Raw genomic sequence first — 17,124 nt, forward strand, 5'->3', positions numbered from 1 at the left:
ATACGAAAGTAGTTGTTTGTCGATCAACTTCTAGAAACATGATAGATAAACTCATGGATAAATGATCTAAGAAACAGATCAGAGTGATTTACTGATGAAATGATAAACATACATTCAGAAAAACATGTTTTATTAACAAAAATAATACAATTATATAATGTTATATGTTTATAAATGATTTAAAATATTCAATTTTACATTGCATGAATTATGTTTCCTAACAATCTTCATGTCCTGGTTCATGAATTTTAAAGTAAAGTATATCCGAACTCTTGTATATAAAGATATATAATAATCGAAGAGGAATTTTTGACATGGATGTGAGAAAAGAATTTTCGAATATTTTGTTTTCAAATACTGTCCAATTCCCTTCTCACTGCCGATTTTATCAAAATTTTCAATGAATATGTTTTCCATCTCTATTATATGGTCAACAATATCTCTTGATGGGAACTTGGGAAGCCAACGTGACTTTCATTTTTTGAAAATTATTTCGATAAATGTGGTCATTATTAAGTTTAAGAGCCAATTTATATTGTTTAGTTCTATCATAATTATACATTGTTTCTATGTAATGTTTTCTTGTTTCTCCACCCTGAAGTAAAAACTGATAGGAAAACAAATTGTTTCGTGTCGACTTCAGCAAGTGCGGGATATCAAACAAATATACAAGTTTATGATCGTCTATCAGAAATATGGGATTTTCGTCTGTAACATTCAAAGTTTTCACCAACTTCTGAAAATTTGAACCCTGATCGGAAACCACCCCCATGACATTTAGGCCTATACTTTTGCATCTTCGTACCGTTTTGAACAAAATATCTTTCAAATCATCAGAAGTTGCTGATGTCTTATAGAAAAAGTATGCAAGTGGTATTTTCCAATTGCTTGCCAAACCTCTGAACATTACTGTTAGAGCACTACTTGCTATGTCAGTAGAGGTCCCATTCAAACTTGTTTGGAAACCTACTATTTTGTCTCTGGAAATATCATAATAAAGATGAGATTTCAAAGATATTTCGTCTAGGCATAAAATACAATATCTTTCATTCTCCTTCATGAGCCCAATCCTGAATTCAATAACACGAAAAATAAAATCGTTGAAGCCTGGTTCAACAATCCAATTTTTCGTGAAACGATGAAGTGTACTTTTTGACGGTAATCTACAAATTGTTGAAAATTTTTTGTATGCTTTCGGACCAAGAAAATAAAGAGTCAATGCAAACTGTTTGAATTCGTCACTATACCTGGACCCTTTTGGTGCTTTATTTATCAAAGAAAGCTGTGCTTTCAAGAGCTTACAATATTGCTCAGGATATTTTCGATCCAGAAACTTGAAAACATCATCCAGAGTAATTCCGGTTTCGTCCAGTGCTCTTTTTGATGTTGAAGCTACTGTTTTCTCTAGTGATACAATTTTTTTTCGTAATGCCACTTTTCTTGGAGTTCCCGAAGAGAGTTTAGCAGATGTTTGGCTGCATTCATCTAAAAGAAAGATGTACGTACTTTCAATAATTGTTTTCTTGTCATCGTTTTTTTTTCCGAAGCATATAAAAATAGATCAGGTAAGTATATAATATAACGAAAAGATATTTCACCTCGTGATCCTAATTGATCCGTTTGAACCTGAGCATCAATGTAAATAAAATCCTTGCTAGTACCGGCAATGGCATCATCATCTGGAAGGTTTAAACAACAAAATTGATATTGTAAATTTCATATGTTAAAAAGTGGAATAAGATTTTTTCATCATTTGAATCTATAAACTTCACTGAACCAACCTTTCTGAGAACCATCTTGAGGCAGAAGCAATGAAGGAACATCATAGCTATGAATACGAGAATTCACAATATCATCGGCTCTAAAATGTAAGCTGCAAATTTTAATTCTATTGTGACTCTGCTCTGGGGTAAGAGTAGCATATCTATGATTCCCAATGAAGCCCAATACATTTTTCCAACGTTGACACCTAAAAAAAAATTCAAGTATATCAATCGATAAACTGAACATTTTGAAAAAAGATTGAAATGAGTTTGGATTGGCAAATGCCGGCGGTATATTTCGTTATGAATAATTTTATACAACAAAACCATAAAAGGTATAGATAGGTAAAATAAAAATTAATGGTGAATATATTGAATGCATACCTTTCACTGTACTTTGGGCAGCGGAAAAACGAAATACCTGGGCTTCCCACCGTACTCAGACAACCATCCACTGAGCAATACGTCGACATTTTCACAAAATAAATATTTCGAACTCCGAACGAACACAACACTATCACAATACCAAAGTTTACCGATTCTGTAGTCTTTGACAATACCAAACAATACGGACAACCTTTATATCTCGTGGCCGACGAGAACTGGTAACTTCAAGCGACACACTGTACTACCTCGGCTGGTAATTACCCGCTGTCGCTAGCGGGCGGCGAGATTTCTCAGATGTCGAAAAATGAGCGAGTGACACGTCTTATAGTATTCTGTAGTCTTTGGTAACGTCCACTTGACTGTGTACTTGACTGTCACGATATTCTCGTGGCTAGCCTTTAAACATCGTAATCGAATGTCGAAATTTCTCCGAATTTATGTCGAAGTCGGTAACATTTTCCACGCTGTTTCTCGATTGGCGCGCCTTAGCCACGTCACGCCTGGTTTATGGCTACCAGTGGCGGCCGGCGTTAGGCGGCCGGCGTTTGATGAAAATTAATTTACATATATAAACGCACCCCTTTCATCCACAGAAGGCGCCACAGTTGGAATATCCACAAATTCTTTCTTGTTGCACACCTACAATATGAAACGAATCTACAAACAAAATTTCAGCTTCCGAAAATATATCGGTACGGAGAAACAGTGACGAAAATTCACTTTTATATGTAAACGCGACCATGTTAGGAATCACATGTTAAAAGGTAAGACCTCGTTAGTCCTTAGCTTGCACAAGTTTCTCAACTTCTGAGGGTTGTCGTTCGTATGGGGACGACAGCTGATTAACGGAAAAACATATTTCAAACAGAAACAGATTTCACCCCCAAGGGGCGTCCCAGTTGGAATATTTGAAAATTTTACTTAACTGGTACAGTCGGTAGGATTTGTACAGTGCGTTAAAAGTACTTTTCGCTACTTGGAGTGTTTAGTGCTTAGGCTTAAATTCGAAGAAAACGTAATCTATTGAGAGACAATTCTACTTCTGGAGGCTACAAGGAATCATATGAGGAGGAGCAACTGGATACTACAAGATTATGGACCACCAAAATAAATGTATTTGCTAAATTTCCTTTTTGCCTTTACTTAACCCTCTGCAGAAGTATTCCTGTAAAACTAATTTAGAGCAGTTCATTACGAACAAAACTGGTGTATATTCTAGACGAGTATTTCGAGAAAAAATAACTATTGTGAATTTTTCTCAAGCAATTACAAAAATCGAATCTGAAGTCGAGGAAAATAATATAGAATCAATAATGGAATATTGATTCATGAAGGAAGTTGACGATATTTTGAAGAGACTAAGTAATTTTTCATTTCGAAAAATTTCACTTTCTAGCAGAAGTAATACTGAACTTCCAATACCCACAATAACAATGGAACGACTACAGCAACAAAATGTTCAAATGAACTGGGATCTTTTCAAGTCTCAACTGAACGAACATGTCTCTGAATGTATCCAGGAAAAATTGTTTGGTAAAGCAGAGTACATGGAAGAAAATCGACCAGAACTCAACACTTGGGAGAGTTTGAAAAATGCTCTGAGGCAGTGTTTTTCTGACCATGGAAATAAAGATTGTTTTGTTCTGGAACTAACGAGGAGTCAACCTCATGAAGGTGAAGATTTACTCAGTTTCGGAAGTGGGTTGGAACTAATTAGAAGTAGCATGGTACAGAGAATTAGTAATGATTCTTATCTGAGTAAAGAAGAAAATCTTTGTCAAATTTCACATTGTTATAAGGTTGCAATTGGCACATTCGTTGATGATTCAATTTTGAAAAGTTACATGCCACCGCCTAAGATAACCAAATACACTCACATGACCAACGTCTCAACGAACACCACTGCTCCGCGAGCAATATCAAATCAATTAAAAACGTATTTCAATCATACCAACACCAATTTTTTAAATCCAAATTTTTTTTCGAGACCCATTCGTCCCAATCAACCAAAATGTCTTCAATCCAAACAAATTCCTCCAAATCAATTGTCAAAACCTGAACCCATGTCAAATACCTCCAAGAACAACACTGGAATATTCCACTAACAAATTCCTCAATACTGGCAAGACCCCAGAACTAACTTCAGAACTCAATACAGTTCAAATCAATTCCAAAATCGATCACGATTTTTCCAACAGAATCATTAGCCAAATTTTATCTCAGAGGAATTATTTTCGAATGAAAATAAACACCCGATTGATTTTTATGACCAACCTGCCAACCAATATCAATATTAGTTGGCAGGTTTCAAAAGTGAAATCGATCAACAACAATCCTGTATCTCAAACCTTCGATAATTGAAAAATTATTTTCAGATAAAATACATCATTTCGAGACCATAATAAAAACGGCAACTGGTAGTCAGAAGGTGAGATATCAAGCTTCAATACCAGCCTGAATTCAATTAAGATTAATAAATCTATTCCATTCTATTCGATTTTCATCACTATTTCGATGGCGCTTTAGGACTGACAGATTTAATAAACAGCAACCTAAACATCGATTTGATCAATAAGTAATTGATAGGGAGAAATACTGAAATACCCTTTTCAAATCCAGACAACTTTTAGATTTTAGTGTTTCTTTTCCAGTAAACTCGCTGGAAAAAAAATGAAAAAAGAATCCCCATTATCAATGACAAACTGGATGAATTGGGGCGTGCTCAATATCTCACTACCCTTGATTTGGCCATTGGATTTCATCAAATCGGAATGACTCAAAATTATATCAAAAAAATCGAATTCAATGTGGATCACGTCCACTATGAACACTTGAGGATGCCGTTCGATCTCTAAAATGCACCATCAAGCTTTCACTGAGTTATGGATGAGGTTCGAAGGTGATTGACAATGTTTCATGATGAATTTCATTAGTCCGAACTTCCATTGTCTAATATTATTTAAAATAATTTGAAATTCCTGAAAGAACAATTATATTAAGCAAAAAAAACCTGAATTGAAATTACAGTGAAATGAAATACAAGTAAAAAAATATTGAACAATCAAACAAAAAATAAAAAACCAAAACAATTAAGAGATTCCAAGCCAAGTTTCTTCACGACGTTTCGATTGTTAGTATCTACAATCATCTCCGAGTGATGACTGGAGGGGACACTAAATGCATCATAATGTACAAGATAGAAATCGTAATACACAGAAATTTACTCCATCATAACGTCAAACGATAGAAATCGCAATTGATCATATAGTACAAGATAGAAACGTACAGCGGCATAATGTACAGTTTCATAACGTATTTCATCATAATATACTTCATCATAACGTACTTTTTCATAACGTACTCCGTCATAACGCTAACGCATCGTAATATCATTCGATCATAAACACAATGCATCATAAACACAATGCATCATAACAGCAATGCATCATAACAGCAATGCATCATAACATCAAACGATCATAATCGTAATCGATAGAAACCGTAATGCGTCATAATGTACTTCATCATAACGTAAAACATCATAACGTAAAACATCATAACGTAAAACATCATAACGTAATGTATCATAACGTACTTTTTCATAATCCTATAGTCCATGCGCTCGCTTATACTACGTGGGAATAATGGCGGAAGTTGAAGTTTTGAACTCATTGAAGATCTAAGAAGAGCCCTTTGATAGTGAAGAAGTTTAAATATGATGAATTATTCGAATTTATTATTTCATTGTTTCTAATTTTTCATAATTCTGCATTATAATGTTGAGTAAAATTTTGAGACAGTTGGCTGCCTTGTAGACTCATTTACACCATAAAACCATTCGCCATCGGCCATTGCTATTGGTTGATTCGATCTGTGTTTTCTTTAAACTTTAAAACTGTTTGAAGGTTATTATCATGAATATATTCTAGATCGATTTATTTGCCTCTATTTTGTGTCTGAAGTTTTTGAATTGTTAATATGGCTGTAGAATGACATGAAAGTAATGGAAAGGCCAAATTATTTTGTGTGAACAAAATTAATAAAATACCAGGTTACAAAACTATCAATATAACTTTGAATTCTGTAAAAAGTGCTTTCATCACATTCATTGAAAGAAAAAACGTATGTGGGTGAGTGCACTATAATCCTGAAATCTATAGAGTATGCGTTTAATTCAGTGATTTACATTCGATTTGGACTCAACTGATGTTAAATATATTTCAATATATTAGTATAACTTGATGTACAATCTTCACCTCTATCATAAAATATTCTTGTGTATAGGAATACTTACTGAAAATATTGAGTTTATGCTTCTGTTCCACAACATATCTATCAGAATTTTAATTATTCTGTTTACAATACACATCCATTGAATGTCACAATGCTCTATTTGCTCTATTGAAATCGAGAATCATGTACTCAACATAAATTAAGTGAAATAAGAATAACAACCATTTGCACTCAATCATTTGGGATTTCTGTCATCATTTTTAGGATCAAGAATAGCGTCATGCCACCAAGAACACCTATGATCAGTCAGAACTTCCATATTCTTACATCTCTTTTCACCTACTTTGGTGGCCGAAGGTGACTACCTACATCAAGACTCGTACATAAAATCCTTCGTGCGAACTAATTAGGTAACTCATTCTTCACAACACGACACGCTCTGAGTCAAGTTTTATGGACCCTGCACCCATCACCTGTCAAAACATTATTGTTTAATCTGCTCTTTCAGCGATTTAATTTTCAGATGCAAATGGAACAAACGATTCCTGTTCACATGCTTCAGCAGAAAGATGCGGTTTGTTCTGATGTGTGGACACAGGCTCTGTGGGTATACTGCACGGAGAGGAGTTATAATCCAAGCCCTCTGGATTTGAGTCGTTGCTCAGTCTGCAGAACAAATATCACTCTCCCACCTATAAGATATTTTTAATAATACGTATGTTATTTGAAGAATTTTTTATAACTGTTTTAGGTCATAGGAGCACTTTCTTTTTAAATTCTTTATTTGAAATAGAAAATCCCAACATATAGTTTTGCCCAACTTATAGTTTTAGACTATTGCATTTAAACTTGTGTTCTATCTGAATACATAAATAAAAATAAATCTGGCAACGATATATTCTTTGACAATGGCACTCAATTTGTATAGTATGTACAAGTATGGCCGTGTAATTCCCAAAGGGAATATTTTATAACAAATGTTATGACATTTTTAGATGCTAGCTAGAAGAAATATGTATGTTTTTTTTACACTACAGTTTTTTTGTACTTAGGGTAATTCGGGGTGAGATGGCTCGTCGGTACAGATGACTCACTTTAATAATTTCAGAAATGAGGCAACAGCGGCTAGTTCAGTACAACGAATCGTTATACATAGGTCACGTAGTTATTTCTTGTGTATTTTTTGTGAGTTTTACAAATAAATAGGTGAGTAAGATCAACAATTATTTTCAATTGCTTATGAAAATTTGCATGGAGAAAAAAGTTTCTTGAAAATTAAGTTAAAATAAAACGTCTTTTATGGAGTTTTAGATACTAACCACTTTGCGTATAGGTTATGCATCATCTGTACAGCGTTGTCGTTGATATTTAATTTTCCTATGATTGTAAAAATAAATGAGTCATCTAACCCTGAATTTTGGGAATGATGACTCAAAAATTAGGGGTGATGTGAATACAATTTTCTAATCAAATTTATTTATTTTTAGACATGCCTACAAAGTATAACAGACAGCTAAAGTGCAATAGGGGTCAGTGGACCGAGGATCAGCTAAAAGCAGCAGGAAATGCAGTTTTGAATAATGAAATGGGTGTTAATGAAGCTGCCAGGCACTTTGGTATCCCACAACCAACTTTACGAAGAAGAATTCGACGAGGAGATTTTAATAAACATGGTTTAGGACCTTCTTGTTTACTTGGGTATGAAAACGAAGTAAAAATTAAATTCCACATTTTGAAATTGCAAAAAGCTGGGTTTGCCCCAACGAGACAGACTGTTAGAGAGATGGCTTTCAGATTAGCTGATTTCATGAAAATAAAACACCCATTTAATAAAGAAAAAGGTGTAGCTGGGTATGACTGGCTACACTCTTTTCTTCATAAACATTCCGATTTGAGTATAAGAAAATCTGAAGGGGTGTCTTTAGCTAGATGCCAAGGCATGAATAAACAAGAAGTAAGAGATTATTTTGCCTTGGTAGAAAAAACTCTACTCGACAAAAACATATTGAACTCTCCAGCACAGATTTATAACATGGATGAGACTGGTTTGCAGCTCAATAACAAACCTGGATATGTTATTGCCAAAAAAGGTTCTAAAAATGTAGCGGCGCTTACATCTTCAGAAAAAGGTGAAACGGTAACTGTATCGTCTTGTTGTAATGCAGAAGGTGCGTTTCTCCCACCATGTTTGATTTTTAAGGGGAAAAATAAAAAGCAGGAGTTTGAAGATGGTATGCCTTCTGGATCAAAACTTTACATGAATGCAAAATCAGCGTACGTTAACACTGATATATTTTTAGATTGGTTAAAAACCCATTTTGTTCCACGGAAACCTCAAATGCCCGTTGTACTTTTTTTAGATGGCCACTCCTGTCACTGCAATTCCGTTGAAATGCTAGAATATGCTGAAGCAAATGACATAACACTTCTTTGCTTTCCGAGTCATACGACAGCCATTGGATAGATCATTTTTTAAGTCCTTAAAATCTCATTACAATTCTGTCTGTAATACTTTTGTGAAAACTAACCCAACTAAGAAAATTAATCGGCTATCCTTTGGGAAATTATTTGATGATGCATGGTCAAAATCAGCAACTGTTGAAAATGGAAAAGGAGGTTTCAAAGCTTGTGGATTATATCCGTTCAATCCTAGTGCGATACCAGATTATGCATGTTTAACTGAATGTGCATTTAGTCATAGTCAAGAAGAACATAGTACACTGGACAAAAGAGTACTACCAAACCATTCATTGTCACCTCTTCCCTCCACGTCTGCTGAAGAAAAAAACATTACTCCTGGAACTCTTCTTGAACAAATTACACCTGTACCTTCAACAAGTAGCGCTGACCAGGTAAGGAAACGTGCTAAGCAGGTAGCAATGGAATTAACTAGTCCAGACCATATTGAAAAAAGACGAAAGAAAGAAGAAGAGAAAGCTACGAAGGAAGTTAAAAAAACAGTAAAGGCAGAAAAAAGAGCAAATAAGGAAAATAGTATAAAACTTATTAAGAAAGTTGATTTAGAAAATGCGAAGAAAAGATAATCACTATCAAGAAAACTAGTGGAAGCCTCATCTTCTGAGGATTCTGATACTAATATTTCTTTATCTGATCATTCAAGCGATGACATCGATGAAAATGATAACGCTGAATGTGCTGGATGTGGTGAACCTTATACAACTACAAAGAAACAAGATGATTGGATTCAATGCGTACACTGTACCGCAAGGTTTCATGAAGGTTGTTTCAAATATATCAACCTGTGCCATGGATGTGGAAAAGTGCTCTCGAAAACAAGAAATTAAAGTCAAATATGATTTTTGCATATACTAATAACCAAGAGTCATCTCACCCATAGTGTAAGGGTCATCTAACCCTTACATTACGGGTGAGATGACCTTCTTTGAGTTTTTTTTAAATTATTATTTTGTCTAAAAGTGTATTCTTTTGTTGTTTTTTACCTTAATAGTAAAAATGTTTTCTTTTGGACAATAAATTATCAATTGTATAAATTATACAAGGTTTAAACCATGTAGTTATTTATATTGAAGTTTGCTACGGTTCCCAAAATGCAAGAGCGGATTTATAAGATAACAGAACAGTAATGTATTGAAATCATATATTTATGCACAGCATCCACCCTGTATAACATTCAAAACAATTCAGTTCAGTTTTTTGTGCCTAAAGACAATCAGAATAATTCGACCTTGAATAACGTTGATAGGGAAAAAAAAGGAAAGGAAAAAGAAAAGGGTTTTTTTCTCTGGTAATGAGAGTTGAGTTTGGTTATCTTCTCTGGATCAAGAATTTTGAGCTCATCACTTTGTGGATTTGAAGAAACCAAAATATTCAATACGGGAATAACTATATTTGGGTTATCTAAAGGAAAAACTCGCCCACAGTATAGAGGGATTTTTATTAAGTACCCGTTTTCTTGTCTAATTCCAATCTTCAGGCCACACAACAACTACGGTAAGAACCCACTTCCCGAAAATACCCTAAAGGGTATATCCTTCTAAACCTTAATCTCATTTTAGGCCTTCTTATTACCACCTCAAGTCGATATTATGAACTATATCCTTGTGTATCTCTCACAAGGCTAGACCACTACACCCCTTATATCTCTGATTACGGTCTTCCGAGGATTAAGTTATCTGTATGGAAAAGATCAGTGCCTGAGTAGACTGCGTACAGGGTTGGATCGTGCTGCTGGAGACTATTCTCCCATATACCATGCATGTAAGGTCTTTCCTGTTATGTACTACATGGATCAATAAGTCCCGAAACTAACCCAGAGATGGCGCTCTTAGTAAACCAGTAACCACGTCTTTCTAGAGTACTAACCTTTGCTTGAAACGTGTCGAAATTTTAAGTCGATCGGACCAGAAACAGCTGAGTTATCGAGGTTAGAGTAAAGTCGTTTTGTAGTTTGTTTAAAAAATGGAAAAAACCGAGTTTCGTGTTCTGATAAAACATTGTTTTTTAATGGGTAAAAACACCGTGCAAGCGAAAGAATGGATTGAAAAATGTTACCCGGACTCTTGTCCATCAAAAGCAACGATTTGTCGGTGGTTTGCCGAGTTTAAACGTGGTCGTACCGACACAAATGACGCAGAACGCTCGGGTAGACCTGTGGAAGCTGTTACACCGGAAAATGTGAGTGAAGTGACAAAAATTGTAATGAAAGATCGTAAAGTGAAGCTCCGTGAGATTGCTGGGATGACACAGATATCATATGGAAGTGTATTTGCTATCCCTCATGAAAAATTGAGCATGAAAAAGGTTTTTTCTAAGTGGGTGCCGCGATTGCTTTCGATGGAACAAAAACAGCAACGAGTCGATGATTCAGAAAGCTGTTTATCGCTATTTACTCGCAACAAAAAAGATTTCTTGCGTCGTTACGTGACCGTGGACGAAACATGGATACATCACTACACTCCAGAGTCAAAGCGGCAGTCATCTGAGTGGCGCACAGCTGGCGAAAGCCGTCCGAAACGTCCGAAAACGCAGCAGTCAGCTGGCAAAGTGATGGCGTCAGTTTTTTGGGATGCGCATGGCGTGATTTTCATTGACTACCTCGAAAAAGGTAAATCGATCAACAGTGATTATTATATTGACTTACTGGTACGTTTGAAGGAGGAAATCGCAAAAAAACGACCGCACATGCAGAGAAAAAAAATCCTTTTTCACCAAGACAATGCACCTTGCCACAGGTCGATGAAAACAATGGCAAAATTAAACGAATTGGGCTTTGATCTGCTTCCCCACCCCCCATACTCACCAGATTTAGCCCCCAGTGACTACTGGCTCTTTGCTGATCTTAAAAAAATGCTCCAGGGAAAAAGATTTGGCTCAAATGAGGAGGTCATCGCTGAAACTGAAACTTATTTTGAAGCGAAAGATACATTTTTTTATAAACATGGTATTGAAAAATTGGAAAAGCGTTGGAACCATTGTATCACCCTAAAAGGAGATTATGTTGATGAATAAAAAAAAAATTTTGTAAAAAAAATGTTGTTTTCATTGTTAGTCTCGGGACTTATTGATCCATGTGTTATTACACCTTCCCCACGACCTCGAATCAACATTGCGGCACAAATTGCGAATTCTAGAATAAACCAAGTATTTACCACACCTTAAGTTTAATCATAAGTTGCTTACATTTATATCTGTGAACCCAAAAGTATACTTCTGGGCTATAAGCCTGTAATCACCACAAGCTTGGCGTGTTTGAAGAAACAATACACTTATCCTCCAAGTGGACTTATATTTACCCACCATCCCTCTCCGCTGAGTTCCGGCAGCCCATAATTTAGTTCCTAAGTAACAAAGTAACCCGTTTCAATCTACAACAACGGATGTTACAAGTTATAAAAAAAAATCAAAAGGCGAGTCATCTCTCCCCGAACTACCCTACACATTCCTTACACTTACACATGCATATATACCTGTGATGCTTCTAGTAAAAATCATACCAATTTTTACTAAATTACTATTTATATTCAACGAAAGTCATTTTTTGTGGAGGAAAAAATCAGTTTTTTATCGACCTTTTTTTGGGTAATGGTTACCTTCCACAATCTGATGTTGATAATTTGTCAACTAACTAATTTTCAACGAGAAGTATTAGTAGCACCCAGTACACCAGATACTCTGGATGCTATTTCTAAGGAGTCCTCAAAATATGAGTAATTCATTTCTAACAATATTCCTTCTTATATCTACATCATAGAATTCAGCAAAGTGTTGGGCATGTGTACATCATTAATTTTTGGATTATTTTGTTTACTGTTGCATACTAGTGCTCTTTTGTAATTTGGTACTCTTCCTTATAGTTTTGTAGTCTACAGGAAAATAAAGCTATTTATTCATTAGTTATTTATTTATAAATTGTGTCTAGTCTTATTTAGTTTTGAAATTTTATGAAAGTGGATGAGCTTCTATATATACGAGTTGAGTTGTTTTAAATTTGTTGATTTTTTTATTGCCTGAGAATATTTTTGTACTGTTTCATTTAGGTTGATTTTTTTATTATCTGAGAATATACATTCGTTGTTTGAAAAAATGTTTTTTTTTGATGTTGACAATAAAATATTATTATTTTGTGTCATTAATTTTCCTCTCGAAATAATTAACCTTTCAATGCTATTGAAATTGTCCAGTCAACAACTAAGAAGAATATGCTCCAAAATTCAAATAATAAAATTGGTTCAAATTGAAGTGGGTTTCAAATATAGGTACCCATAACCAAGTTCCCACAGTAACTTTGTTTTTGATACTGACGACTAAAATATGTTTTTCACTTGTGATTTTGATATGAAAAACACGACCTTACAGCACCAATATGAAAAGTAAATATATTTTTGCAGTAGTCGAAATTTTTTCTATGGGCTCAGGATTTATCTGGTGAAGGGTTTTTTCAGAATTCATTATTTTTGTCAGAATTCATTATATCGTCATGGTCTTTTTATTACATTCGAGTAATCATGTGAAAACATTACCTGTTTGTAAACAAACCATAGCTACCACAGACATCTTAGTACATCGGTAGCCGGTCGGTTCGACGTGGGTGCTTTGTTCACTCACTCGAATTGGTGGTCGTTGGTTCAAGCACCAGACTGAACGATCAATTTTCACTTGCTATCCAACACGAGTTGGACGATAGCAAATTAAAAGGTAAGACCTCGTTAATCCTTAGCTCGCACAAGTTTCGATTTCTGAGGGTTATCGTTCAAAGGGGTGCGACAGCTGGTTAACGGAAAAACAGATTTTAAACAGAAACTCTCACTTTTTACATTGTTATTCATCAAAGGCCTAACGTATAGGTGTTTATGGCTTCGGCGCGAATAGTGTAACGATGGCGATAAACTGTACCTACAGCCTGCTAGGTAGCTATTATCTACAGTTGAAAAGTATAGAAAAAATGCTATTTCAACACTTCAGTAATGATCTGAAACTATCACTTGTCTATCCTGCAAATCATGAGACTTCTGAACAACAATAAATTTTGAAAACGTTAAATTTGCTAACTCTGATTTCGACAGGTTAACTACAACTCTTCAGAATTGGAATACATTTCTATTTCAAATATGCAAAGTGATCTTATTGAAAGTTTGTCGGATAATGAACAATATTTATCTTTGTTTTTTATTATTATTACACGCTTTATATTAGCTTCACCTATATGTATGTATGTATGTTTGTATGTACCTATGTTTGTTTGTAACTCTCAAGCTCGGGATCTGTATTGACAGAATTATAGGCATTATTGCTTGATCTATTCGCGGGCAGATGGCGCTATACGTAATCAAAATAAAAAACATATTTTAAGAATTATAAGTGTTAGTGAAATTTTGTATTACAGATGAAACATTTAAATATTTTCAATTACCCGTGATTCACTACAAAAAAAAGTTTTGAACGAAACGGAAGATAGATTTTGAAATCTAATTCGATTATTTGAAAGCAAACCAAAATATGGATTTCAACAATGAAAACTTTATCGCAAATTGTACCTAGACCTAGAAAATTCAGTTACTTAAATATTTCAAAAAATCGAAAAATTAGAATTTAGGTGCTTGACATACAGATCAAATCAAGAAATTGGTTTGAAAAATAAAATTATTCACTGAAAAAATATTTTTAGTTCATTAATATTTTGAATGAAACTTCAAATCAAAACATCAAGACTGAATTGTTTTTTGAAAGTATTAGGTACCTACTGCAAATTTTCCCTTTACTTCCAAACAAATTAACTTTTTAGTTCGATGTTCTTTAAAAGCGTGTTTTTTAGTTTTTTAAACTATATTTATTTAGTCCATATTCGATTCATTTCCTTCATTTCTATTTGAATTTTTTTACGTGATTGCTCGGCAAATATTTTTCATATTCAAAATGCCTCCCGCTACTATTGGCTATGTCTTTGAACTCGAAAGCTAGTATCAGTATCAGATTCAAAATAAAAATCATCCTCCCATCGGTTATTAGTGCCATCTACATTACGTCGGGCGTCAAGTAACACTCCTGTCGGAAATGCTCAATCTCATTTTGAATTTTACAATAAATTGGCTCACTAGTAGCCGATAATTTAAATAGTTCACAGATCAGATCGACATTAGGTCTCATGGTAGTCAAAAAATACTCGCCAGCAAAATTTGTTCACATTCTGGGAGAGTTTCGTCTAAGTTGTCAACCTACATTTTTCATGAAAATACATCTATCGCTTCGATTGTCCTAATTTTCATATAATTGTGTATACAAATTGAAAATATATACATAACATATTAGTTTTGGTCATAATTGCTCAGATAGAATTTAGTCTATTCTGTTTGTTCTGTTGGTTGCATAAACTGCTAAGCATCTCACTAAAACTAGATGTTCGTTTAATGACTGTAAAAATTATTCCAGAACAATTAAAAATGAGAAACTGCATGATATTCTAATGCTTCTATCCATCCCCGAAAATGAACATTGTGAAATTGGTGAATGGCATAGCATCTGTCAAAAATATCACTAGAAATCAAACATAACACACAACATTCCCTAGATTCCCTAGAAAGTTAATTTTGACCAGAAAATAGTTATTAGGGACCTTTTTTTTTTTAAAAAATAAGATATGCAGCTGATATAGTTTTCATTTCTGTACAAAAATTTATATAAAATTCTACATTTAAAGCGATAGAGATTTTTCATGAAAAATGTTGTTTGGTAACTTGAACAAAACTCTCTCATTGAGTGATGATATTTTTTATTGTTTATAGTTTCAGAATGAGTTTAACTTGAAATGTAGGCAGGAGTCATAAACTTTATCATCTTTAAAAAATTATCAGCTCAGAATACTAAATACGTATTTTCCAATTGGTAATGTCAGCGTAGTTCAAAATATCTGAAAAACTCTTTCCAGCTCTCGAAACCTTCAACAATTTGTTCAAATTTGAATCACAATTCAATAAAACACTATAGTCGTTTGTGGAATTTGGCAGATGCCAAATCTAGTAAAACGAATTTCGCGAATAGGGCAGACAAAAAGCAAAAAGTTATAATTATCCCGTGTCTCTCAGCAAATGGTTCGATAGAACTGCACTTCAAACAATTTCAAGAAACCGATAGAAATGACGTCACTTCAAAGCAATAGTATCCAACAGTACGACGGTGAGGCACAAGCTTCAATGAAATAGTAGAAAATATTAACGTTATGGATTCTATTGAGTTACGTAAATCAACAATGCTTTGAGACTGAACCGCTACGAAGAGTACCTAATATGCCTAATATGCCAAACGATGAAATACAGGAACTAAATTAATATACGAAGAAGTCTTTTATAATCAATATACACCAAAACAGATGTAATTATGTATCTAATCGGCCATTTTGAAGTACCTGATATTTACTTACAAAATGTTGTTATTACATATGTTTAATGGAAATGAAATAAATTAATTATTATAATAATAATCAATCATCTCTCTAGTAATTATACTGAATCTTTCAATAACAGTTCCACTATCAATGAAAAATTAGAAAACGTTTAATATTAGTTTAAAGCATCAATTAAATCGACAATCGACATAATTTTGTTTATCTTTGATGAAACTCGAAGAAAAATGCATTCGAAATAAATTCTACCTTTCGTAGTATAGCAAATTTCCGCTAAGAATATGATGGTTATTCTGCTTAGAATATTTGTGTTCGGCCCATTGACTATGACACCAGTAAGCTATTGTGAGATAGACTTGATGCGCGCGCAACCAAATTATGATGGATTACGTTATGATACTTTACGGATTCCATACATTACGATTATGATCGAATACGGATTCTGTGCAATGCGGTTTCTACGCTTTAGCGATATGATACATTGAGTTTATGATACAATGTGGATATGCTGCATTGCGATTATGATCGGTTGACGTTTCTATAAGTACGTTATGATTTTGTACTTTATGACAAAGTAACTACGTTCTGATGTTTTACGTTATGATGAATTGCGTTTATGACGGCTTACGATTATGATCTTGTAGCGTTATGATGCATTGCGATTTCTCTCCTTTGATGTTATGATGGAGTACATTATGATGAATTGCATGGACCCATGACTGGAGTATTATTAGACAATGTAAGTCCGGACTAATGAAATTTATAGATGAGTTCGTCAAATATTTGCAAAATAAAACTTGGATCGTCTACATGGATGACATCATCATATCATATCATATTTAACACCAGACTTCCAATTCCAAA

General features: G+C 34.2%; 1 protein-coding gene across 1 annotated transcript; it reads right to left on the reverse strand.

Annotated features, from left to right (window-relative positions):
- Nucleotides 1–430: 430 nt before the first annotated feature.
- On the reverse strand, nucleotides 431–5,519 carry LOC141481541 (uncharacterized). The gene is made up of 4 exons (XM_074173166.1): nucleotides 5,497–5,519; nucleotides 1,782–1,969; nucleotides 1,599–1,679; nucleotides 431–1,485 (listed from the first exon to the last, which is right to left on the reverse strand). The coding sequence occupies exons 1-4, from the start codon at nucleotides 5,517–5,519 to the stop codon at nucleotides 431–433; spliced, it is 1,347 nt and encodes a 448-aa protein (XP_074029267.1).
- Nucleotides 5,520–17,124: the final 11,605 nt, after the last annotated feature.

Source organism: Leptinotarsa decemlineata, unplaced genomic scaffold (assembly GCF_025532065.1).
Source record: "Leptinotarsa decemlineata unplaced genomic scaffold, Ldec_3_MD MMD2_tig00000199_RagTag_RagTag, whole genome shotgun sequence".
Lineage (NCBI taxonomy): Eukaryota > Metazoa > Arthropoda > Insecta > Coleoptera > Chrysomelidae > Leptinotarsa > Leptinotarsa decemlineata.

What these genes read in the sequence shown, in the direction of transcription:
- LOC141481541 (XM_074173166.1), bottom strand. Translation starts at nt 5,519, where the DNA reads ATGACGGAGTACGTTATGAAAAA. An exon ending in ACGGAGTACGTTATGAAAAA is followed by an intron (nt 1,970 to 5,496) that starts GTACGTTATGAT and finishes ATTTTTTTTTAG; the next exon opens with GTGTCAACGTTGGAAAAATG. An exon ending in GGATCAATTAGGATCACGAG is followed by an intron (nt 1,486 to 1,598) that starts GTGAAATATCTT and finishes TCTTTCTTTTAG; the next exon opens with ATGAATGCAGCCAAACATCT.